Raw genomic sequence first — 20,560 nt, 5'->3', positions numbered from 1 at the left:
GCCTCCATGCTGGGCTGAATGTCTGTGCTTTGTTGTCCCCTGACCCACTGAGTGCCTGTGGACAGAACTTAGGTCTCAGTTTCCTAACCGAGAGTCTTTGATGAGGTGACTATGGTTAACTGTTTATGGGTCATGGCCTCTTTCTGTATAAAGCCACAGATCTTTCCTTGCAATGAGCATTTATACAGACACTTTTCAGGTTTGTGAACCCATAAGCTAGACATCCTAGGCCCTTTCTCCAATCCCATGGGCTGTAGGACACCCTACTCTGGAAAGGGGAGATTGGACCTCCTTTTAGGGAACCTAGAGGGCAGACCTTAGATTCATCATGGCTCCCTTGCTTGGTGCTGTGCCCAGGGCTTTCCACGATGATCCCACTAAATCCTTGCACAGCCCTGAGAGGAAGCTGCCAGCATCATCACCTCCACGTCACAGAGGAGGACACATGGAGGACAGTCACACTTAGACAAGTGGTGGAGCCAGGACACAAACCCAGATCTATCTGGGTTCTAAGCTTAGGCTCTTACCACAGACTGTGATCCAGCCAGAGGGAGAGACAGCCCAATGACCTCCAAGTTCCCTCCAATGCTAAGGCCACACCTGGGAAGCTTGCTAGAATTTCTAAAGCATCTTCATGCACATACGTCCTTCCAGTGTTCTTCCCAGCAGTTTGTGAGATGGTGAGAGCAGGTGAAGGGAAAAGGCTTAGAGACATTAAGGAACGGGCACAAGGTCACACTGGAATCAGGATCAGAGTGGGGATTGGAACCCATCTCCTGTACACAGAGCTGCCAAGCACCAAACTGTGCTTCTCATGGTTAGAATTTACCTACCTATCCAACTATTCACCCATCCACTTACCCATCCAACTACCCACCCACACATGTACCTACCAGTCCACCTACTCATCTATGCACCCATCCACTCACCCACCTGACTATCCACTAATCCATTCACCTGCCAATCCATCCACTCATCCACCCATCAATTACTCACCCATCTATACATCCATCTACTTATTCATTTTCCCCTCCCTTCCTCTTTCCCTCCTCCCTTTCTTTCCCCATTCAAACTGTTTATTGAGAGCCTTGAAGTCAGGCACTTGGCTAGCTGCTGGGGAGGAGGTGGAGTTTGAAGATGTGGGAACCTGCTGTACCTCCTGGGGACATCATCTTTTCCTTCATCAGTTAGGGTTTTAGAAGGGGAATGTGGGCAGGGTGGCAGGCAGGATGGAGAGATGGTTGTTGAGTTCCTGCCCTTTGGGTTTTGGGTCACAGTACTAGACTCACAGAATTGAGTTAAAAACTTGTATTTTTTTTTTCTAGGGAGAAGCTGGAAAGTGAACCAGTAAGCTAGGGTGTCTGGCTTCTTGCTGTGTATAGAACAGATATCTAGCAGTGACTATAGGTGGAGAGTTTATTTATGTAGAGACATTTTGAATATAAGAAAAGAAGTGGCAAGTATATATGAGTTACTATATAATGAATGTAAATGTAATTAAAATAAACTAACTATAGGTAATGTAGAGTGAGTTTCCAATAATAAATTCTAACCTGTTTCTATCATTCACAGAACCAGTTATTCTGTTCAGGAACTATCATGCATTCTCCTATACACTTCCCGTTATATACATGGGAGGTAGTGACTCGTGTTATCAATATCAAATAGATTGAAACATGAGGAGAGAGATGAGTTACCAAGGTAGATTGTCACCTCCAAGTGACAGAGAAATTTTTCAACCAAAGTATTCCTAGAAATATCATTTCCTGACCTACTATACAGTTCTTTCTGCCTGAGGAACTGGTAAAAACTCTGAAAGTCTATCCTGGCTTCCTTCTTTCCTTCCCAACTTCTGCTGATCCTGACCTGACCTTGTCCCATGTTACTCTATGGAGCAAGGCTTTTATTGCTCTTTGCAGAAATTGCTTCAACGTTTTTTTTTTTTTTTTTTTTTTTTTTTTTTTTTTTTTGTGGTTGCTCCCTCCTCTGTGTTTAACTGTATTTTAAGGGGGTGCATTTTTCAATCCTCTTTGCTAAATGTCTGCTGCTAGGTACTCATACCCCCCAAATACCCTCTCTTTCCATTTTTTTTTTTTTTGAGATGGAGTCTTGCTCTATCACCCAGGTTGGAGTGCAGTGCTGCGATCTCAGCTCACTGCAACCTCTGCTTCCCAGATTCAAGCCATTCTTCTGACTCAGCCTCCTAAGTAGCTGGGACTACAGGATCCCGCCACCACGTCTGGCTAATTTTTATATTTTTAGTAGAGATGGGGTTTCACCATATTGGCCAGGCTGGTCTTGAATTCCTGACCTTGTTATCCTCCCGTCTCAGCCGCCCAAAGTGCTGGGATTACAGGCGTGATCTCTTTCCATTTTTATGGCTCAGCACTTTCCCTGGGCTTCCTGCCTCTGTGCTGGCTGGAGCTGTGAGACAATTTCAGGACTTTGGGCAGCACCTAAGATGCAGAGGATGTGAATCCATGTTAGGATCATAGTGACCTCTTTCCATATAATCCTCCACTGTACTACTCAAGAGAGACCACTCTATCTTCTCATCAGTGTAATCTCAAACCCTGCCCCCTGCCTGTTGGGGTGTAGCAGGCACACAAAATATCAAGTGAATTGGAACGAACCTGCTGATTTAAGTGACAAAAACCTATTTTTCATGACTGCACAATAAATGTATAATTATTGTTGAAAAAATGAAAAAAGTTAGATATACAAAACGAAAACCAACATTATCTGCTGTTTACCCCCTCAATGGGTAGCCCCAGGAATAGATGTAGATATGGATATGCATCTAGGTACGGATCTAGGTACGCATCTAGGTACGGATACAGATGCAGGGATTCATGCACACACATTGGGTCACATCTTGTCTGGTGACCTCTTTGGGGTAATATTATGTTCAAGCCTTTTCAGATGCCATTCAAATCATCAAGTACACTGTTTTTTTTAGAGGATCTTATATCTTAACTCAGTTTAATGACTGATTAAACTGATTATAAAACAATTTCCTGTTTTTTGAGATATCAGAAAATGGAAAATCATAAAGAAGAATATAAAGCTAGTCTCTGATGTTGCACTGCCCAAGAGGACCTGTTAGCACCTTGGTATGGCGCCTTCCAGATCCTTCTCTGTATGAGATGATGAACTTATCACAAAGATAGGAACTTCTTTCCTCGAGTGCCCTGTTTGGACGTCAGTCTATGGCACTTCTCCAAGGCCATCTGGGGATGTGGATATGAGGCTGGCATCTGCCTGGCATCTGCTCTTGGACTCTTTTCCGTAACATTTTGCCATAGCTCCCTGGCCTTGCATCCACTTGCAGTGGTCCCCTGGCATCTCCATGATAAGTTCTTATGAGCAGGATTTCTGGGTCAAAGGTGAATGTGTTCCAAGGCTGTGGAGACAGGGGACACATTTAGGAGGGCCTATAAGGCTGAACCATGTCTTGGCCTCGAAGCCTTTCAGAATTGCCAGTTTGGGAAGTTAGGAGGCTGGTGCTTGTTCTTCACGCCCTCACCCACTCATTCTGCCCAGGGAAGGGCCCGGGGTGGGGGCTCTAGAGCCCTGCCCTGGTCACACCCCTCCCTGGGGCCCTGCTGACAATCAGGGCCACTGCTTACTGGTTCTGAGATGCATTCTGGTGGACCCTGGGACCCAGGATGGAGCTCAGGGTGTGGGGAGGCAGCCAGGGGGCAGCATCAGGCCCAGGGGCTGGACTGGGAGGGGGTGGGGTAGGGCGCAGGCTCTGCTGCCCCCACCTGTGAGCTACACAAACATCCAGCAGCAGCCCTGAAACTGCCCCATGCTCCACACCTGGTTCTATTTGTCACTTATACCACGCCCGGGTGGCCGTGGGCTCAGTTTCTCTTCCTCTTATTCTTCTCCTTTTGTCACTCTGAGTTCTGGTTTCAGCCAACTTGGGGTTAACTTTAGCCTGGGGATTTCCAGGGGTGGCCAGCTGCAGGCAGAGTCACCAGAGCTGAGGAGGTGAAAACTCCACCCCCATCCCTTGGCCTGGTGCCCACCCTACTCCCACCTCAGGCCTCAGAGCCTCTCCAGGCCTTCCTGGCCAATGCTTTCACCCAGGATTCTGCTGGTTTCCTGAATGGCTGGCACTTTGGGTGCCTGACCCAGCTCCTCCTTGACCAGAGGGAAGACTGGATCCAGGAAGGCAAAGGCACTTGCCCAGGATCACACAGTGCCACTCACAGGCCTGGGCAAGGGCAATGACTGGGGGTAGGTGAGAGTCCCCATGGGCCAGGCACACCTTAAGCATCATCTCAATTAATCCCCAAACCCACCCTGTGGGGAGGGACTGTTGTTATCACCCCCATGTGCAGATGAGGAAACAGGCCTACAGAAGAGAAGTGAATTGCCCAAGATCAAGGGTTGATGAGGGCTGAGCACGGGGGATACCCCTTCTGTGTCTGACCCTGGGGTCTGGGCTCCCATGGCCGATGCACTTCTGGGAAGAACAGTGCTCTGAGCTCCCCCAGGCCTTTGCCAGACACCCTCCCTCCTCGCATCTCCTAGTGTCCAGGGCACGGATGGCCATCAGGGTCTGTTGCCCTGATTCATCCATGCTGCTCTCAGGCCTCTTTTCTGCATCCCTGAAATGGGGTTGTCGCTGGGGAATGGTGGAGGAAGTGAACAACCTGGCCTCTGGCAGAGAACAGTGCTCCACATAGGTGCCCTCCATATGTGTTCTCCCCACACAGTCCCCTCCACACGGTTCCTTCCACACAGTCCCCTCCACACAGTTCCTACCACACGGCCCCCTCCACATGGTCCCCTCCACACGGTTCCTTCCACGCAGTCTCCTCCACACGGCCCCCTCCACACAGTCCCCTCCACACGACCCCTCCACACAGCCCCCTCCACACAGCCCCCTCCACACAGCCCCCTCCACACGGTTCCCTCCACACAGCCCCTTCACACGGCCCCTCCATGCAGTTCCTTCCACATGGCCCCCTCCACACGGCCCCCTCCACACGGTCCCTTCACACAGGTGTGCCTGTGAGAGCTTGGGCAGGTCCCTTGCTGTCCTGGTCTGTTTCCCCATTTGTCAGATGGGAGACCCTGGGCTGGACTTCAGGACATCCCAGAGCTGGTTCTGCCACTCTGGGATTTAACTGCTCTGACCCTCAGTTTTCCCACCTGTGAAATGGGATTATGATTCTGGCTGTGGCCTTACAGAATCCCTGAGTGGCTCAGGTGGATAGCACATGTCTGCGTGTTTTATCAATGGTACAGGGAAAATAAGGCCACTCAATAGCATCTCAACACAGGACACACTGCCTTTTAGAATCGCAGATCTGGTCAGACCTGAGGTTTAGGACCTCTACTCTTGGCCTTGCTCTCTTTGGTCCCTGCCCCTGTCCCTCTGCAGGGCTTTGGGCTTGGGACACTCTGACCCACTGGCCTGAATCAGCATGAGAGAACTCCTGTGCACCCTGCAGGTCCATGCCTTGGGCCTGGCTCCCAGCATCCTTTGCTCATTCCCTCTCCTCCACCAGGTGGTCACTACCTGTGTCCCACTCAGGGCCCAGACCTCCTTTCTCCCTCGTCCCCTGCCCCCATGGAAGCCTGGTCCATCTTGGAGCCCATCACATGGCACAGATTCCAAGGACTTCCTGGGTGTTAAGCAGGGTGGCAGGCCAGGTGACACAGGGGACAGAGTATAGGGTCTTTGAGGTGAGCTTTTGGGGTGCTTCCATGAGGGCCCCTGTGCACTCTGTGGCCCTGTGGGGAGAAGGGGCACTGTGGTCACTCCTATGCCTTTGTTCACACTCACCCCCAGCACACCCTTCCCCTCTCTGCCCTCCAGCCCTGGGTCCAGCTTATAGGCCTGTTTGAGGTTGCTATTGCCACCAGGCCACCTTTGTTGACCACATGGAATCCCCAATATCCCTTGCCATTTGTCTTCTTCACAGGGAGGTCTTATCTGCAGTCAGAGCTCCGGACTGGACAGGGACAAGTACCCACCTCACTTGCTTCACCATAGAAACTGGCCTGGCTGGCTGGCATCCTGTGCACGTTAAGGGGATGGTGGTGAGGATGCCAGTGAATGGCAGTGGATGAGCTGATTGAAGATGGCTGGGTCTAGGACCACCCTGCTCAGCCCCATGGGTGAGCCTGTGGGGAGAAAGGCAGAGGTGGGGGCACTTATCGCTGGCCTGCCCACCCTAGACTTAGCATCTCATGTGTCAGGACATGTGCCATGGCTGTGTGTGGTGTGCCTGGCTCCTGGCTTTCCTGGGCCAAGGGAGCTATAGGCTGGTGTCCTCTGAGAATGAGCTGGTGAAGTCCCACAGGTGGATGGGATTTGCCATCTGCAGGGGTGAACCCAGGCTCTGAGGCTGGATACTTGGTCCCCTCCCTGACTTATTAGAACCCGGAACCCTGGAATATCCTGGGAGCCTTTCCTCTGTGTGGAGAAAGACAGGGAGGCGTGTTAACAGGGACAGTGGGTGGGATCTGGTTACTCACTGGGCAGGGGGCATCGGGCCTCACCACAGTGGCCTGTCCCTCACACCTGTCAACCTCCCTTTGACCTCAGCATCTAGACCCAGTATAGGGGAGACTGGACAGGGAATGGGGTGTCCCAGTGCCACAGCCTCCTCCTCCTACGGTGCCTGAGCAGGCACACTCCAGGTCTCACCAGGGCTGGGCTGAGGCAGTCCTGCCTCGCATGGGACAACACATGTCAAGAGCTCTGCACAGGCCAGGCCTCAGGAGGCTTGTGGAAGGATGAGTGTGTGTGTGTGTGTGTGTGTGTGTGTGTGCATGTACAGATATATGGATGGAAAGACACATAAACAAGTGACTGACCAGTCTGAGGTCCTGTCCACTGGGAGGGACCCCGGAAGTCCTCTTGGCAGCTGTACTTCCAGGAGCTTCGTTATTGCCCCAGGCTCTGGGCTCCTAGGGAAGCTCTTGGAAGGGCCCTTATTTCCCTTCCCCTCACCATCCTTGGCCCAGCCCCCTTGAAGGGTCCAAGGCCTGGGGGCAGCAGGTGGAGTGTGACCTGCAGAGTCCCAGGTCCAGCCCCAGCCAGCCCTTCCCACCCCAGTAGACACTGTTTCTCATCTGTTGGGTCGATTTACCTGCCTACTGGGCCCCTCTGAGCTCCAAGTGTCTGGCTGTGCCCCCTAATTGGCCGCAGCTCTGGACCTGGTGTTTAGAACAGTTCCTGGGGAGCTGTGAGGAGAGGGCAGGGCCTGCATGAATAGAAGCTTCTGGAGCAGAAGATGCTACTTCCGACCATTGATTAACCATGATCTCCTGTCTAACTCAAGCCTGGGCATGGGGCTTGGGTGCCTTGGTGCTGGCACCAGCTGGGTGCCCAGCATTCTTCCAGCTGGGCTCATGGAAGCTTTGGAAACTGAGGTCCCTCCCACCCCCAACCCTGGGGAGAAGGAGGCACCTGCTGCCAGGGCTGGGGCTCGGTGGGGTTTCCTGGCTATTTCGGGCCTCAGGCACTCTTGGTTTCACCAGGCCAGCTGCACTGGGGTGAGGGTTCCAGGGCCTGTGGAGAGCCCAGCATGGGCAGGGGGCTGGCCTGAGGCTGCTTGGGGCTGGAACAGCCCAAGGATGAAAACAACCAACGGCAGAGACAAACAAAATGTCAATTTTCCATCTGATTGTCCCTCCCCCGACCCAGGGATTCAGTTTCCATTATTATCAACCCAGCTACACAGAAGGGAAACTGTGGCTGAACCTGAGCCACCAACTCCAGCCACAGGGTTTGGCCCTAGTCAGGGCTCCTCAGTCCCTGGCTGCCTCTGGCCTTTGGGATGTCGTCCCCCCGTGAGACTCCAGCCAGGTGCTCCCGCCTCCCCATCCTCTGCCCTATTTCTCCCCAGCACAATTCTCGTCTCCTACATGCCATTGCTCCTTGTCTGTTGGGTTGATTTCCCTCTCCCCTAAACACGAGCTCTCTGAACCTGGCTGTGACTGCCTTGACCCTGCTGTGTTTCTAGGAGCAGGAAGTGCTCAGGAGAGAGCTGAACATGTGACTTTACTCTGGGCAGCCCCTGAAAAGGAGGCCTACCTGGCCAGTCTGGGGTCTAACCTTTTTCAGCCACTCTGCCCAGCAGCCCCTGGGGCCCAGCTCCCCTTCTCTCTGAGAGCTGGTCTCTGCTGCCCAGGCCTTTTCAAACTTCCTGACCCTTGTGGTAGCCCAGGCCCAGTCTGACCACCACTTCCCATCTTCCTCCCCAGACAGGTCAGGAGAGGGTGTGTCTGGGGGGTCTGAGTAGGAGGCTCCCCTTTGCCCTGCAGCTGGGAGGGTGAGGCCCCTTTCTCCTCTGTCATCTTCATAGTCAGAAGGCCCCAACATGTCCCTGCACAGGCTGGGCAATGGGTGGGCAGGGATGGCCCATCCTAGGGACACCTGTGAGGGGTCCAGGCTCTGGTGCCTGGCACAGCAGCTGGCACACTGGATGCTCAGTGGACATCAGACCTGATGTATGAAGCAGAAGGGACCTGTGGCCAGATCAGGGGTGTTGATGTTGCTCTGGGAAGAGGGGGTCACCATGAAGGATGGCCTGTATGGAAACAGATGCATTGTGGGTGCCCTAGTGGGTCACCCTAGCGTCACCCTACCTATGGGCTACTCTGTCCCTCAATTGACACAGATGCTCTGTGATAGCAGCCACAGAAGTCACCCAGTCCCTCCCTGGCTCCTGTCCCAAAGCCAGGAGACATTCTCCCTGCTGCCTGTGGTCTCCCCAGGGACGGGCTGCCCAGAGGAGCTGTCTCTTGCTGGTCTCTGCACATGCTGTGCTGTTGCTGATGGGGAGATGGAGGTCACCCCTTGTTCTCTTGTGAGCTGGGCTTGAGTGAGCTCATTGCTAAGGGTTCCAGGCAGGGCCCGTGTGAGACCAGAAACCTCATGGTGACTGCCTGGATGTGGCTCCTAGTGAGGCTCTCCTGGCCCCTGGCCCTATTGTAATGTCCAGAACTGCTTACCGCAGTGCTAGGTGGCTGGGCCTTGGCTTCCTCCCCCTCATTATAAACCGTTATGAAGAACATCATTCAGTCATTTAGCAAACAGTTACTTTGAGCTTGAGCAACCAAAATTTCTTGTTTAAACTGGGATGTTCCTGGGAGTGGAAAGGGCACTGTTAATAATTTCACCAGGCTCTCTGACAGAGATGGGTGGGGGTCCCTCAGGTAGCCCTGGCCTGGATCTCTGGGCAGAGCCTACCATCACTGCTGCAATAGGCCAGGCATGGCCAGACCTGGGTCCTGAGCTGAGGCTAGGTATACATGGGCACTTGGGAAACCACAACTGATTGGTGGACAGTGGTCTGGCACCTGGATGGGGCCAGGGTCACCAGGGGCTAGACACTGCTCCAGCCCCAGCATCAACCTCAGCTCCCAGAGTCAGTGGAATGTCCTGGAAAATGCAGGCTGCAGGTCATCTCCCTCCCCTTAGACCTCCCCTAGCCTTCGAGGTTCTGGGGGAGACCACCCTTGAGAAATTACTGGCCAAACAGGGTTAGTTTTGATGTGGTCCCAAGTGACCAAGTGACAAAGACTGACCGTGATCCTGACCCTACTGCCCCTGCTCATGTCACTGTGTTGACATTTCCGTGGCCCATCTGCAGTCCTCAAGATGACCATGTAGTAGAGCAGTTTCCCCAGATCACCCCAGAAGGAGGGAGTCCTCATGCTCGGGTTATTGCAAGAGGCATGGGTGCATCTTGGGGTGTTTGCATAACTAAGCATTTTGGGGAAATACATAGCCTGCCTGGCCTCTGCTGATGCCAGTTAGGGATGCTTCTGAATCCCTGAGGGAACTGGAGCATCTCATATGTGGAGCAGGGGACCCTGGGCAGATTTAGGGCCATTTCTCCTTTATGTCTCATTCAAGACAGGAAAGAGGACAGATATCAAGTCATGACATGCAACTCCTTCAGGGCTATGAAAGCTGGTCCTGAGGTCAGGGATGGAACCCAGGGTGTGGGCTCAATATCAAGGACTTGTGTCCTGATAGTGTGGCAGGTGGGGGATCCAGAACCTGGCCTCAGTGTGACAGAGACCCCGGAGAAGAGGATGACATGTTGGGAAGGAAGGGCAGTGTTCTCAACATTGTGCTGTGTCATTAGCATTGGGCATTGCAAGTGGAAGGTGACATTTTCCTCTGTCCCCTAAAATTCGCATGTTCTAGTTGGCTGGAAACTTGGTTTTGGACCTTTGTGTCGGGGAGTGGGTGCTTGCCTGGGATCTGGTGGCCTCATTATGAAGCATCTAGGCCTTATTTGCTTGTCCCCAGGTGAGTGTCAATGCCCCTCTTCCTGCCCCTGGACTCAGTGAATATGGGGTTTGAAGGATAAGGGTGCCTTTGTCCAGCCCTGGCTGGGGACACTCTTGGTGGCTTTGCAGCCCCTACAGGAGGCTGGGCCAGATGGGAGACTCACCCACTCACCTCAGTGGTAGCTCCCAGTCCTTTCCTTTCACATGGCCCTCCCTGAGCAGCTACCTCCCCTCCTCCCACAGGGCCCTGCACCCCCACCCAGGCTATTCTGGGCTCTGGCTTTGCTGTAGAGGAAGCTGCAGGCACCCTCCCTAATCTGACTCAGATCACTTCCCTTAGCCCAGGCTGCAGCTAAGCATGGTCAGGGCCAGGGTGAGTTCCTTCCTCCTCATCCCCCACTGTGACATTCTTCCCTGTACCTTGAGGGGTTCCCCCAGCACAGACCTACCCTCCTTCTGTGTCATGAGCCCATCATTCCTGAGGGGCTGGCCCAGGTCTGAGCTAGACGCAGTGGCACGTGAAGACAGGCCTGGGCTAAGGCCTGACTTGGCTACTCCTGGACTGGGTGAAGCCGGCCCGGGCAGCCCCAGTGTGTCCTTCATAGTCAGTGTCCCTACTATGAAGTAGGCAATGGCAATTCTAGGCCTCAGGGTCACTGTGAGAGCCAATGAGGGACTGATGTTCCAAGTGTGGTCCAGGGATTGTAACTGGGCTCCCTCAGATGCTTCTTTGATAAATCTTTTCTAAGTATGGGGAGATACTCTGCTGCCCCAGACACTCTCTGGGCAGAGTGCCAACCTTGGAGACTTGACAGGGTTGGGGGCAGTGGGGGTTCCATGTCATTCCCCAAGCTTGTGAGCTCCTCCAGGGCAGGTGGTCCTGGGCTGCATGCCCCAGCCCCTGGCTCATAGCTCAGAGTTTATTGAATGAATGAGTCAGTGAACAAATGAATGGATGAATGAATGAATGAACAGCCCTTAGGGCTGAGGGGTCATGAAAAGAGGCTGGGGGTGGGTCCGCCAGTAACTTACTGAATGACTCTAGGTGGGTCATCAACCCTCCCATTGGAGCCTCAGTTCTCCCATCTGTGAAATGGGCACACAAACACCTGCTCCAGCTCTGCTTTGTAGACTCAGAGGGCACCCCCATGACTCCCCTCCTGCCTGCTTCCTTCACCCACTGAATTAACAGAGGCTGAGAAGCCCAGGTCTCCCCACCCCATAGAGCCACAAGGGAGTTCATGTGCTCAGCACCATCTCCTTACCTTGCTTCGGTATGGCCTCAGGAGTGGCCTCAGGTCAGGAACCTGGGCACCCACTGTGCTTCCCTGAACACCTGCAGGACATGGGCAGGTTTAGCCTCCTCTGCACGGCCTTAGGGAAGTGGGTGGATCAGAGTCTCAGTGGCCACCATAGGTGCAGCCCAGAGCAGCTGTGGGACCTGGGCAGGCTGCTGCTCTCTAAACCTCCATCTCCTCATCTGTAAGGTATGGGGGGCATTGACATGTGCCTCCTAGGGTGGTCTGGGATCCCACGACATAAAGAGGACAGACAACAGTGCAGGGTTTCTCTGGAAGTGGCCCTGGGCCAGGTGGCAGGTGAGGTAGCATCTTCAGCAGAGTTGGGAGCAGTTCCAGTTGAGCAGTGGTCATCAAGGGGCTCAGTGATATCTATCCCAGCATCTGGCTGAACATCTGAGGATGTGAGGGGTGTAGCCCCTGCTTTCAGGCTCCTGTGGTGCCTCAGAGCTGGGGTGGGCAGGACTGCACCAGGAGAGTGCGATCAACAGCCCTGGGCGCACATCAAGCCTGAGGCACCTCAGGGCTGAGGGTTGGGGCCGGGGAAGGAGCTAGGAGCCCTTTTCCCTGCCGGCAGTTCATGGGTCACACAGTGAAAAAAAGAGTTACCAAAGGTGCCAGCTCCCAGTGGCCCTGACAGGATAGCAGCAGAACAAAGGGGGAGGGGACCCTAGAGGAGAGGACCCAGGGGAGTGGCCCTGGCAGGGGTGGGTGGGTGAGGAGCTTCAAGATGACGAGAATGACGTGAGTTGCCAAGCCCATCCAGAGGTCAACAGAAGGAGGACAGTGAGGGGACCCTTGGATTGAATCACTTGCAGGCCACTGGAGCTGTGATGGGGTGGCGGTGAGACCGCTGGGCTTGGGGCAAGAAGGGAGGGGACCATGGCCTCCAGGAGCCCTTGATTACCACTTGTAAAGGGCAGGAGAGAGGGAGGTGGCAGCCAGAGGGAAGGCAGCATCCAAGATGGGTTCTAGGTTGGGAGAAGCATAGGTTACGGCCAGGGGGACAGGAAACTGATTTATGGGCAGGAGCTAAAGAGGGAGGGGTCTGTTAGGTGTGGAGAGTGACAGGGAAATGGATTGGCCTGGGGTGCCCTCTTGAGGGTCAGAGTGAGGAAGTGTCAGGGAGAGGGCCTGTTGCCCTGCTCTGGAGGGACCCAGTGACGTGGAAGTGCCAGGGGTGCCTGCCAAAGGAGGTCGGTCAGAGGTCAGGGGCCCTGCTGGGGTGCCCCATGGTGAAGGCTTAGGGGGCTCCTCATGCAGTCCCTAGAAGGGCTGTGTCGCATTCACAATTCCCCATTTCTTACATGTCCCCAACATGAAACCCTGGAAAGTTTGTCAGGTCACAGACAGGCCCTATTCCAGCCCAGGCATTTCATTACTTCCAGGCTGCCCCCTCAAAGAGCATCCTGGCAGGATCACAGTTTAGATCACATCTGTGCTCCTAACATAACCATCAGGAGGGCCCTGGCCCTTCATACTGAGACGTGGAGGCAGAGGCTGTGGTCCAGGTTCTCTCTAGGAAGAGAGAACTGCTGCCATGGGCCAGGTCGGCCCAGGCTGGGTCCCAAGTCCAGGCTGGGCACATACGGGTGCTTGGGAAACCACGGGTGATTGGTGGCCGGTGGCCTGGGACCTGGATGGGGCCAGGGTCACCAGGGGCTGGTCACTGTTCCAGTCCCAGCATCAACCTCAGTTCCTAGAGTCAGTGGGAAAGGGGGCTGGAGCAGGGTCCAATTACAGTGACCACAGGGAAATGAGGCCACAGATTTCATTGCAGGGAGAAGGTAGGTCAAAGAAGGCCATGTGCTCCCATTCTGACAGCCTGGAGCCTGCCTGTGCCTGGGGCAGCCGCTCCCTTGAAGGGCATCTGTCCATCTTGGGGACTGAGGGTCTCTGAAGTCAGGTCTACATGCCACCACTCAACAGCCCCCCTCAAACACCTACTGCTTGGTGCTGGGCCCTGAGAGGACCGGAGTTTCTCTTTTTCATGGCCCCAGACCCAGAGCCCCCTGTGTTCTTCCCTTGGGAGAACAGTCCCTGACTGAAGATGTCAGGAATTTTTGAATCTTGAAAGAACAACTGGGACCAGAAATGGAGGGCACTGGGAATGTGCCTCCCAGGGACTGACTCTCCTGGAGGTGGGAGACACCGTAAGCCCTGGATCCAGAACCAGGACTGGGATGGGGTCTCTAGGAAGAGGGGACTCTCTCATGGCCCCTTCCCTGAGTGCCCTGACCTGATATTTGACCTGGAGGAAGGAGACAGGGCATGAGGAATCCTGCTAATCTGACCCAAAGCCCTTGTCCCCACTTCATCCCTTATTGGTCCAATAACTCTGTCACTTGAATCCTGGGTCCCAGGATGGGGGCCTGGGTCCAGTGGGCTCTGAGCTCCCCATGGAGGAAGCTGGATACAGTGGGTGGATATGGCCAGGTGGGGTGAAGGCAGCCAGGCACCTGGGGTCCAGAGCTGAGATCTGGAGTGGGGTGGGCCAGGGGTGGGCCAGGGGTGAGTCCCTGCTGTGGCCTGTGGCAGGTCACTCAGGCTCTCTGGGCTGTGATGTCACCATCCTAGGGCCAGGATCATAATAGGATCTCTCTCCAAGGGTGGTTTGGCCTGGAGAGTATTTAGTCTCAGGGGACCTGTGGGAAGACTGTGCCCTAGAGCTGTGGCTAAACTCCCAGTGCCTTCCTTGGACCCCAGGAGGAGAACTGAGCACAGGGGACCAGGGACAGGGAGGGCATCTGTCCATCTTGGGAACTGAGGGTCTCTGAAGTCAGGTTGGCTCTGCTGGAAAACCCTCTGCCACCTTCCTCCTGACTTCAGGGGCTAGGCTGGGATGGCCCTGCGAGTAGCTGGGCCTGGACTGGGCACAGAGAACAGGAGAGGAACTCAGGAAAGGAGCTGTGGTCAGCTGAATTAGGCCCCTAGGGAAAGTCATGTCCCAATCCTGGACCTGTCCCTGTGTCATGTTGTGTGGTCACAGGGGCTTTGCCTATGTGATGGCATTAAGGGGCCTGAGGTGGCAGATGATCCTGGGGTATTCAGGTGGGCCCAAGGTGGGGTCTTTATAAAAGAAAGAGGGAGGAAGGAGGGTCAGAGTGAGAGGAGATGTGGGGAGGGAGGGAGAGAGGGAGAGAGAAAGGTAGGGAGGGAGAGAAGAGCAGGAGAGGGATTTGAGGATGCTGAGCTCTGGCTCTGAAGCTGGAGGAAGGGGCATCCTCTAGAAGCTGGAAAAGTCCTGGAAATGATTTCTCCCCAGAGCCCCCAGAAAGAGCCCAGCCCTGCTAGCACCCTGACTTTAGCCCCCGAAGGACTCATTTTGGACTTCTGACCTTCAGACCTGGGAGAGAATCAATGGGTGATGTTTTAAGCCACTAAATTAGGGGTCATTTGTGACACTAGCCACAGGAAAGTCAAACAGGCACCGTGGGAGAGACTCCCCAGGATGCCCTGAGGGTCCCTCCCCGGACCCACCCACAGTGACCCAGGCCTGATCCCTGCAGGTACCGCCACACTTTCAACACCCTACGGAGCAGGGACCATGCAGGAGGGGCTGGGTGGGGCTCTCCCCAATACCTTTCTCTCAGAGAGCAGCTGGAGCCCCAGACGCAGGGGGCCCTACAGAGAAAGTCCTGATGAAGGACATGGTTTTCCAGTGAAGGTTCGGGATCCAATGGAGAAGTGTTCCCAAAATGATGTTCCCAAAGACGGCCAGTGACTTTCTGTTCAGGCACTTGAGAGAATTGCCATGTCTTAGGGCTGCCAAACAGTTGCCTGTGTGTGTGTCAAGGTTCAAATCCAATGAATACTGAGGCCTTGGGTAGAACATGTTCCCACGTTTGATTGTGCCTGGCCTGTCGTCACATTTTTTTTCCACTCTCGGAGCTGAACATGGAGCTGTGTCTGTTTGAAAGGGTCTCCATATCGTGAGAAGTTATACTGGGGATCTGAGTCTCCAGTGGGTTTTCCCTGACAAGCGAGCACCCGTCCCAGTCACCATATCCCTATCAGGAGTCCTTGTCCTGGGCGTCTGCTCTGGGGTCTTCCTCCAGCAGAGGAGTTGGCAAGGGTCCACGTTTAGGACCTGAGTTTTCTGAGACCCAGCACCCTGTCCATGGTGTCCTGCCTGTCCTGGGGGAGGGAGTGTGACCCAGCACCGGGGGCCACCTTCTCCCAGGATATTCTTTCTCCATCTTTATCCTCCTCCTGTTTCCTCCCCCATCTCTCCAAGTCCTCATCCAAGGCCTGCTACCACCGTATTTAACACAGCCCCATAGCCCGGACACCCAGAGGACAGCACCCCAGGAGAAGCTGGGTTACCACACTGACCCAGAAGCCCAGACAAGGAGGGGCAGAGGTTCCAGACACCCAGGCAGGCTTAGACCTTAGCCTCAGACAAGACAGGCAAGGGAAGAAGCTCCCCTCATTTCACTTGGGATCTCAAAGAGGAGAGAAGCTGGGAAACTTACCAAGGATGGTCAGCTGGGTGCCGGCTCCGAGCACAGCACACAGTGACACAGCCCCACACACAAAGCCCTCCTGACACACCAGACCCATTCCCCGCTGCAGCTGCTGGGGTGCCCAGGTCCAGCGGCCCTGTCATGAAGCAGGCCTGGCCGATAGAAGGGTAAGGCGGTTGGTCCCTATGAAGGATGCACACTTTCCTGGAAGTTAGGAATCCCTCCAGAATGGGGAGCGGGAGGAGGCATATCTGCACATCACATCTGGATGTCCTGGAGGAAGCCATTTGTCCCGGCTAGGCTCCTTTGGAGACTGTCACCACGGAAGAAGTGAGAAGTCTGTTTATGCCACAGGGAAGGTGGAGCTGGTCCCTATGGAGAACTGAGGCCCTGGGCGGGTCCTGGATGCCTAGCACAGGCCCTAGTGCGATGCCCAAGTGGCAACGATTCCAAATAGCGGGAGGATGTGTGTGTGTGTGTGTGTGTGTGTGTGTGTGTGTTTGCATGCAGGCATGTTGTGAATACCTGTGTGCGTATGAGGTGTGCATGTGTGTTTATTTTGGGGATATGTGTGTATGTGAGTTTGTCCTGTAATCCAGGCTGCCACCCCGTGGTACCTCCCAGGACAATAATCAACCATGTTCTTAGGCCCCACATACAGCTCTTAAAAAGACCAGTCGGTTTACAGGCACGTCTATGGCACTGGTCTGGAATCTCATGATTGACTTTGACCTCCCCAGGTCCCACTGACCATCCATGGACACCTGGACATTAGGTTCTTGAGGTGTGGTCAGTTTGGGGCTGGCTAGTTAGGGGTGAGAGAGAGCAGAGTTGACTCTTATCCCCCAGGGGACTTGAGTACAAACTGGGACACTGGTGACACATGTGGGACCAGAGGTACCGAGCTGGCCTGTGGGGTGAGTGACGCGGGTCCAGAGGGTCATGGTCCAGTGGGCACCTGCTTCAGAGATGGATGTGGGGGTAGATGGCAGGATCTTGGGAGTCAGAAACAGGGTGGGGCCCTAAGGAGTTGGGGAGACCAAGGGCCCATGGACTGGAGAGGCTCCTTTGGCCTGAGAAAGAAGGACCCCTCGAGAGAGGGAGGCTGTCCAGGGGTGAGGCCTGTCAATCCATGGAGGGAACTCATTCTCCTGGAGGCCATGGGGAACGAAGGAGAGGTGGCTCCAGGCCGTGAAGGTGGCCATGTCCACACAAACCCACCATGTATGGGAGAGAGGGTCAATCCTGGGCCTGCTGCCCAAGGCTCTGTTCTGAAATGTCCTCTGGACCTTTTTAGGTGCTGGTGGAACTACCCCTCAAAAGCAATCCAGACCCCATTCCCTGGCTCCATTCCCACAAGGCTGAAAGAATTCTGCCATCTTGCAGGTTGGTCCAGTTAAACAAAACACAAACCCGGGCTTTCTGGTTGACAGTGAGGACATTTATTGAGGGTTTACTGGGTGCAGGGAGAAGGGTTGGATGACTTGGGATGGGGGAGAGACCCCTTCCCTGGGATTCTGCAGCTGTAGGCCCCGTGGGTGGGGTGAGAGTTGGGGGCCTAAGAACATCCTGCAGGGCCCACTGTCTTCTCCACGGTTTTCCCCTCGTGCGTGACGTGGCAGCTGTAGCTGCTGCGAGACTTCCACTGCTGCGGCGTGAGGCTCAGGTAGCTGCTGGCCGCGTACTTGTTGTTGCTCTGTTTGGAGGGTTTGGTGGTCTCCACTCCATCCCTGACGGAGTTGCCGTCTGCCTTCCATTCCACTGTCACGGCTCCCGGGTAGAAGTCACTTATGAGGCACACCAATGTGGCCTTGTTGGATTGGAGCTCCTCAGAGGAGGGCGGGAACACGGTGACCGAGGGGGTGGCCTTGGGCTGACCTGGGAGAGGGGCAAAGGGCAGGAGGTCAGAGTCCTGGTGTCCACCTGGGAGCTCCCGGCCTCAGTCTTGAGGCGGGCGCAGGACTAAGGCCCAGGACAGGGACCTCAGCCAGGGCCCTTGCTGCATGAGGTCAGCTCGGCAGCGGTGGGGATGCTCACCTCCCGATGGGAAACGTTTCAGCATCCGAGGACTGAGGAGAATCAGGTCTCTTTCACTCCAGCCTCCTCTCTAGATTCCCCCTCCTTGTCAGCCATGCCTCACCTCACCTGTGCTCTCCACTGCTGGCTGGGCAGGGTTTAGCCCTGGGCCCTCGTCTTTCCTCAGGGAATGTCTCTGTCTCAACAGCCCTGCCAGGTCCCTCCTCTGGGTCTGTTCACGAGGGCATCTGTGTCCTGTTTTTAGGTTCTCCTCCCTTTTGAGGAGTGAGTTTCTTCCCCAAGCGTTCCCCTGGTACCATCACTGCAGTCCCCACCCCACTTTCCCACCGAGACCCCTTGTTGGGGAGAGGGTGTTGGTCCCGGGGCAGGGTTCCTGGGAGTCCCTCGGAGTCTAGGAGATGAAGGGCTTGGTGTGAGGTACGTTTTCTGTTCTGAGCCTGGGGCTGTGTGTGCTCCATGGGGTCTCCCTGTCATATTGGGAGATCTGGCTGTTCTAGGATATCTGTCTGCCCTCACAGTTCCCCGTCACCTGTGCCCAGCAGGAGTGCCTCCCCTAGCATCTGCTTTGGGGTCTCTCCTTTGTTGTGAGGGAGAGGCTCTAGCCTTGGCTTGAGTGTCCTGAGACCCACCCTGTCCATGGCAGCCTGCCTGTCCTGGGTATGAGGAGGGACCCAGCACCCTGGGGCCACCTTCTCACAGGACATTCTTCCTCCATGTTTGTCCCTTTTGATTTCCCCAAGTCCCCAGTCAAAGGCTTCCCTTCTAGGCGTTTAAAGCAGCCCCATAGTTAGGACCCAGAACCCTAAGAGCCGAGCTGTTTCCTGCATTGTTCCCTTTCCCACGGCCCTGGTACCCCAGCCTGACCCCCTGTTCCACTTGTTCCCGGGCCCTCAGACTCTGAGGGAGGGAGCGGAACATCCCAGAGCCCAGGGAGAATGCCCATGAGTGACAGAGGCAGGGTATGGCCTGAGCAGGGAGCAGGAAGAGTTCACTGGGTTCTTCTCTTCCTTCTCCATCAGGTGCCTAAGAAGGGACCGGCTGGAGGAGTTTGGGGCTTAGCAAAAAGGCAATGGTAGCAGACCCCAGAGAGATTGAGACGCATGCCCCAGACAGAACACAAAGGAGAGGAAAGTGTCCCCTGAGCTCACCCTAGACCAGAAGCAGAGAAAAAGGGGACTCACCGAGGACTGTCAGCGTGGTGCCCCCGCCGAACACATAACACCGTGATAGAACCCTGCACACAAACCCTCCTGATATGCCAGTCCCAGGCCCCCCTGCAGCTGCACAGAAGGCCCAGGGTCCAGCCCCCTCTTCTCATGGGTGGGTGAGCCACAGGTGGGTCGCCTTCCACTGACCCAAGCATCACTTCCCTGGGGGCTCAGGAGTTCATCCACCCTGGTCAAGAGAGGTATTGACAGGTCTGTGTGTGGAGTTGTCTTTCAGGTAATCGCATTTCTGAGGGACAGTTGGGTGGCCTGGATCAGCTGGTGTCAGGAATGCCCGGGAGGAGGAGGAGGAGGTGAGCATCGGGTGACACCACTGACATGGTGCAGCTGGGACCCCTCTGAGAAGCTGGGAATGGTGGGGAGGGTCCTGAATGCCCCCCACATCCTCAGCACTGGAGCTTACGGTGGGATCGGCTTGGAATGGCACCTGGGGGTTGTGGGGAGAATGAAGTTGACCATGGGGACACAGACCCTCCTGCAAGGCCTGAGCTCCAGCATCCTTGGCTCAGATGATCTGAAGGAGCAGCTCACAGATCACTGCCAGAGTCCCCTCTCCCAAGCCTGTGGGGCAGCTTCTTCCCTATGGGCTGTGGGTGCTGGATCAGAGCTACAGTGGAGCAGAGGAGAGGTCCTCAAGGGGGTCATAGGCCTCACTGGCAGAGTGGTTTCCTCCAGAAGCCCTATGTGTGGGTGTCTCTGCTGTCCCCTTCAGCTCCTTCTGGCTTACACATTCACCCACATGAACGTGTTCTGCAGTCTCTTGTGGGCACAAGTGACCCACACAGCCTGTCCTCAGGGGTGTCCCCAGCACGGGATGCACCCACAGTGGATGGGCATGTGCAGTTTGGGGCCTGGACACATTGGGCCTGGACCTGCATCCTGGTCTGGACCCATCACCTGAAGAGCTCACACCTGGGACACACACCTGGCACCCCACAGTCCCCAACAGTATCCCCCCACAGCAAGAGCCTCACCTGACCTCTGAGATGTGGCCTCTTGCTCCCTGATCAGAATCCTGTCCTCATAGTCTCCTGTCTCATTCTTGTCCTGGACAGAAAATCTTGCCCCATTTTCCCATGCCCAGGGGTGATCCCCTAGTCCCAAAACCTGGAGACTGCAGGTCTAAGCTTTGCTTTGCTCATGTCCCAACCTAGGCCTGACTGAAGCCCTTTTTACCTGGGCACTTCCTGATCCTCCCAGAAGGATGCCCAACATGGGCATGTGTGTGTGTGCACTGTGTGTGTGCACGTGTATGTGTGCA

General features: G+C 55.1%; 1 protein-coding gene across 1 annotated transcript; it reads right to left on the bottom strand.

Moving 5' to 3' along the window:
- Positions 1-17,455: 17,455 nt before the first annotated feature.
- On the bottom strand, positions 17,456-20,177 carry LOC100386050 (immunoglobulin lambda constant 1). Its single transcript, XM_078346374.1, has 4 exons — positions 20,081-20,177; positions 19,831-19,906; positions 19,255-19,307; positions 17,456-17,914 (listed from the first exon to the last, which is right to left on the bottom strand). The coding sequence occupies exons 1-4, from the start codon at positions 20,175-20,177 to the stop codon at positions 17,595-17,597; spliced, it is 546 nt and encodes a 181-aa protein (XP_078202500.1). The 3' UTR covers positions 17,456-17,594.
- Between the last annotated feature and the right edge of the window lie 383 nt (positions 20,178-20,560).

Source organism: Callithrix jacchus, chromosome 1 (assembly GCF_049354715.1).
Source record: "Callithrix jacchus isolate 240 chromosome 1, calJac240_pri, whole genome shotgun sequence".
NCBI classification, from domain to species: domain Eukaryota; kingdom Metazoa; phylum Chordata; class Mammalia; order Primates; family Cebidae; genus Callithrix; species Callithrix jacchus.
Note: the sequence above shows the minus strand (reverse complement) of the source record. Positions and strands in the feature narration are given on the sequence as shown.